Genomic DNA, 5,720 nt, shown 5'->3' on the forward strand with positions numbered 1-5,720 from the left:
AAGCCGCGGAACCTATGGCGGCGATTACTCGGAAGGGACCAAAATATCGAGGAGAGAGTTTAGACGGAACAAGATGTCTAGGTAGAAACCTTGAAGACAGCCATACCCGATCTCCGGGTTTGATGACAGGTGCTGGGGTGCGATGACGATCAGCGAAGTACTTTCTCCTGTCCTGGGAATGGCGCAGAGCGATAACCGCGGAGCGGTGTCCTTGACGGATTTGTTCTGTGAGTTTGTTTAAGTCTGGGAATTTAGTGTCAGACCTCTTCATAGTGGGAAAAGATGTTGGACTGAATCCAAAAGAGCACTGAAAAGGAGATGTTCGTATGGCCGAATGGTAAGAGTTATTATACGCGAACTCAGCGAGGGGCAGGAGGTCCTTCCAATCGTCCAGAGCCGCCGAGATGTAATTTCTGAGGTATCCTTCTAATGTTTGATTTAGTCTTTCTGTTTGACCATTCGATTGGGGGTGGTAGCCAGAACTAAGAGCCCTGGATATCCCCAGAAACCGACAAACGAGTTTCCAATATCGGGACGTGTACTGTGGACCTCTGTCCGATATGATTGTTTCCGGTAGGCCATGAAGGGCAAAAACATGTCTGATGAAAATACGTGCCATTTGAGCTGCAGATGGTATCCCAATCAAGGGAACAAAATGCGCCAGTTTTGTCAAGGTGTCAATAGCGACCATAATAGTATTATAGCCCTGGGATTGGGGCAGATCTACGATGAAGTCCGTGGTTATTATTTGCCATGGACGGGAAGGCAAGGGCATTCTGACCAATTCTCCCAAGGGTGTTTGCCTGGGTATCTTGTTTTGTAAGCACGTGGGACATGAGCTCACATATTCCTTGGTGTCCTTTCGAACAGCAGGCCACCAAAAGAAACGTGAAACAAGATCCAACGTGGAGGTGAAGCCTCGATGTCCTGCTACCTTGGATTTATGGCACATGTCCAAAACCTCCTTCTGGAGAGGACGAGTCGGAATGTAGGCCCTTTGTTCCATGAAATAACATCCATCCTCCTCTACCAGAACTGATCGGTTGGACAATGAAAGCGACTTCTTAGCAATGGGATCAGATTGGGCTCTAAGGCGAGACAGGAAATCTGGAGCTGCCACCACTCCCATGGTCAATGGTGGAAATATAGGTTCTGATCTGAAAGGACTGTCAATAGGATGGTCCTTGCGAGACAAGGCATCGGCTCTTAGATTTTCCCTTCCAGGAATAAACGAAAACGTAATCCTGAAAGGAGAAAAAAAATTAGCCCATCGTGCCTGACGACTTTTACAGGTTTGAGCGTATTGAAGAATTCGGAGATTATGATGGTCTGTCCTTACTTCGACCGAGAATTTGGCTCCTAAGAGTAAATGTCGCCATTCCTCAAAGGCTCGCTTGATGGCGAGAAGTTCCTTCTCCAGAACCGTGTAGTTGATCTCAGAAGGCAAAAGAGTTTTGGAAAGAAATGCAACAGGTCTCTCCTGCTCAAGGTCGTCGGGTTGTAGTAGGACGGCGCCTAAAGCATGTTGGGAGGCATCAGTCTCCACAATGAATCTTCGATTTTGGTTCGGCGTTAGAAGAATCGGTGCTGATGTAAATAACTGCTTAAGTCTGTCAAAGGCTTGATCGGTAGCTGTCGACCAGACAAACAGGACTCCTTTCTTAAGAAGACTGGTAAGTGGCTGAGTAAGTTTTGAGAATTCAGGTATGAATCTCCGATAGAAATTCGCGAACCCTATAAAGCGTTGAATATCTTTAACAGATGCGGGTGTAGGCCAGTCTCGTACTGCCAAGACTTTTTCTGGGTCCATTGCTATCCCCTGGGCGGATAAAACGTATCCCAAGTAAGTAACTTTGGGTTGATGAAATGAACACTTCTCGGGTTTACAGAACAAATGATTTTGTTGTAGACGTCGAAGCACCTCTTGAACGTGCGGTATGTGGTCTTGTATGGAGGAGGAAAAAATCAAGTACACCACCCTACTGTGTAAGAGAAGGTCAGAAAAAAGATGATCCATAAAGCGTTGGAAAACAGCAGGGGCGTTGGATAGCCCAAACGGCATGACCCTGTACTGATAATGCCCAAACGGCGTTCTAAAAGCCGTCTTCCATTCGTCCCCGGGCTTTATCCGTATCAGGTGGTATGCTCCTTTTAAGTCCAACTTTGTATATATAGTAGCCCCTTTAACTGCTTCAAGGATGTCAGGGATGAGTGGCATGGGGTATTTGTCGGGCACAGTGATCTTGTTCAAACCGCGGAAGTCTATACAGGGTCGTAATTCCTTAGAATTTTTCTTGGCTATAAAGAACAAAGAGGCGGCTGCTGGGGAGGTAGATTCTGTTATCAGTCCATTCTTCAAATTGGAGCGAAGATACTCTCATAGAACCTCTTTTTCCGTGTTAGACAGAATATACATACGGCCAAAGGGAAGCGGTTGATCAGGTATCAAATCTATAGCACAGTCGTCTCTCCTGTGGGGAGGCAACTGGTTAAACTCCGAGGACAGAAATACGTCCTGAAAACTCTCGTATACTTCAGGGAGGCCTGCGATCTGATTGAGGGAATGTACCCCTTTAGTATTATTCGAGGAAGGAGAAGATTCTATGGCGACCCTTTGGTGATTTCCGATGCAGTGTGCCAGACAGAACTCTGAACCAAGAAAGAAAGACCCAGCGGTCCAGTTGATAAACAGATTATGTTTCCTGAGCCAAGGTAATCCTAAGATCACCGGATGATGAGCTGCTCGTATGATATCTAGAGTTAGAATTTCCTGATGGGTAGAAATGGACATTTGAATTGCTGCGGTCTGTTCTTTGATGGGACCCGAGATCAGCGGGCTTCCATCCACACTTTCAACCGGGATCGGTTCCTCTTTAGGGAAACGTGGAATCTTTAACGAAGCAGCCCAGTGGTCGTCCACGAAATTACCCGCAGCCCCACTATCAATTAGGGCCGGAACGTCCTGTAAAATGAGACTTCCTATTGTGAAGGAAACCTTTAATACCAACATATTGGTGGTTGAAAGGTTGGTGCAATAGAAGGAATGTGAAGTATATGAGGAACCTTGACCAGACTTAGGTTCCCGGATCGTGGTTCCTCTTACGACCGGGCGTTGGCGTTTCCCGACCGCCGAACTGGAGCAATAGGACATTCTTGGACAGAGTGGGAGCTGGCGCCACAGTACATACACAGTCCCAGGCTACGTCTGCGATTTCTCTCCTCTGGACTCAAAGGTCCACGAGACGCTGAACCAAGTTGCATAGTTTCCTCTGTTGGCGGGGGTTTAGAGGCTGAAGGGACAAAGGATGTCCTTGCGACCCTACCCTTTCTCCTTTCAGTCATCCTCTCCTTCATACGATAATCGATCTGCATCACTAGGGCGATGAACTCTGTGAGAGTGGTGGGACGTGGAACTCTGGACACCTCGTCCTTGAGATCTTCTGATAAACCCCTCCAAAATAATGTGACCTCTCGCATCGTCCGACCATGTGGTATCACTGGCAATTTGTTTGAATTTTGTGATATATGCCAGTATGTCCAGATTGCCCTGCTTGAGATCCAATAGATGTTCTTGTGAAGCAACCCTGATCTCCTGTCGCCCAAACATAGTACGAACGCTATTGCAGAAGGCGGTGTAGGAGTCCAATAACGGGTTATTATTTGTAACTAAAGGAGTAACCCAAGCCAATGCGGGTCCTACCATCTGAGATACCATGTAGCCAACCCGATCCCGGTCTGTATGAAAGAAATGTTCTTTAAATGCAAATTGCACCGCACATGCCTCAAGGAACTCCTTTACCCTATGCGGGTTTCCATCGAATTGCCCACCCGGAAGAGGTCCGGGAGGAACCTCGGAACAATGGGGGATGCGAGATATGTTAGCTTGTTGTGCAATCTGTTGAGACGCATGCTGCTGCTGCTGTCTCAAGGAGGTGTTGTCTTGTTGCAATTGCTGAACCTCGTTAGTCAGGGATTGCACTGCAGCAATCAATTGTTGAATCTGCTGCTGCTGTGGATCCATCCTAGACTTATAGTCAAAATGTATTCCTCACCCGGGGCAAGTGAAAACAGTGTCACTTCTTATTTCAGGCGTTGCTAACTGTTATGACTAACAAACAAAACTTTACTGAGAGAGCCCGTGTGAGGATTACATAGAAACAAAAAGGTCTCTCACCTGGGAAATGGAACCAGGGATGATGAGGTTCGATGATAAATAGAATTCCCCCCGAGAAACTCCCAGTGAACCGGCACTAAGGCCAGGGCAGAGGAAGGTCCCCAGGGAAACCCTCTTGGGGAATAAAACCCTGTGGAGCTGCTAGAGAACGTAGACTCCTTGAGAAGTCCCGTGGATGTAGGTGAAGCTATCCCGGGAGTTTCGGAGATGACTGGTCGTGTCTTTAGAAGATCGGGGCCAGAGCAACAATGCTAGGCCGGCTGATGAAAGATAGAGAGACAGAATGATTAGTGTTATAGTTGCCTAGACATTAGAAAGATACCCCTGAAGCAGGAATCTTACCAAAGGATCCGTTGGTAACAAGGCCTTGAAATGTGAATAATAGATGACCAGGGATGGAACAAGAGACTGGGCACGCTAGACAAAGCAGAGCAAGTCACAAGGAAGGTAAACACACAAACGAAAGGAAAACTCGGAGCCCCCTGTAATCAAGGATAAGACCTGAAGGCACTCTTACCGAGAATGACCAGAAATCCTCTGAAAGATTAGAGGTAACCGATGTCCAGAAGGAATGAAGTCAAAAGGTGGTGGATCTGAATTATAAAACAAAAACTAAACTAAGAATCCACAGGTGAAGAGACCAAAACCCCTCTTAATGCGCCGTGCTAAATAAGTGCCTACCACTGGGGAACCAAGCTGGAGGGAGGCGGTGGCAGGAAACAACTTGAAGGGTAGCGGATAACTCACGAGAGTGAAAGGCACCAAGACGTCCTAAACCATAAACACACAACAAAGTTCTGTAAAGATCAAAGGGAGCACAGTCGTAAATATTAGAAGCTAACAAAGGCAAGGCCGAAGAGAGGGAGTAAGAGATTCCCTAACACGAACTCACGTAGCGTTCGCCAGCTCCTTGGAGAGTAGCAACGCGTCCTCGTTCGGGACGAGCAGGTTGATAAGCCGTCGGCATTCCGTCCCGGAGACTTCGCAAAGCATGATGGGGCGCAACAACTAGACCGCCACACACACGGTAGCGGTCCGCAAGGTCCGCCATGTTGGAATCAGGCATGTCCGTGCCACTCGCCATGTCGAAGTCAGGCATCGCACTGTGGGCAACGCGATTAGCCGTGACAGTACGTGGAATGAAGTGGTTGGATTTGCTACCTCTCTGTGCTACTTTGGAGACAGAGCAACATCCAGACATAATTGTAATTCATTGTGGATGGAACAGTTTAGGGCATGTGACTGGATTTATTTTGCAATTTGCTATGAAAGAAGGACTGAGGAAGGTTATGGACATGTTTCCTAATTCGCAAGTGATATTTTCACGGATTGCGCAGAGACAAATGTGGCTTTGTTCTTCTTCATTTGGTCCACAAATGGAAAAAGCAAGGCGCAATGTTAATAAGGCTGTTTGTGGCTTTCTAAGAGATTTTGGCATGTCTTCTTTTCACAATGAAAATATTATTTTTTGTAGTACATACATTTTTCGCAGAGATGGAGTCCATCTTACTTATGGTGGCAATCAGATTTTTCTGAGAAATGTACA

At 46.9% G+C, this 5,720-nt stretch overlaps 1 protein-coding gene across 1 annotated transcript; it reads right to left on the bottom strand.

The window, feature by feature from the left end:
- Positions 1-3,334: 3,334 nt before the first annotated feature.
- On the bottom strand, positions 3,335-4,021 carry LOC138514661 (protein LDOC1-like). The gene has a single exon (XM_069630094.1). The coding sequence runs from the start codon at positions 4,019-4,021 to the stop codon at positions 3,335-3,337; it is 687 nt and encodes a 228-aa protein (XP_069486195.1).
- Between the last annotated feature and the right edge of the window lie 1,699 nt (positions 4,022-5,720).

Source organism: Ambystoma mexicanum, chromosome 12 (genome assembly GCF_040938575.1).
Source record: "Ambystoma mexicanum isolate Mex_15411 chromosome 12, UKY_AmexF1_1, whole genome shotgun sequence".
Classification (NCBI taxonomy): domain Eukaryota; kingdom Metazoa; phylum Chordata; class Amphibia; order Caudata; family Ambystomatidae; genus Ambystoma; species Ambystoma mexicanum.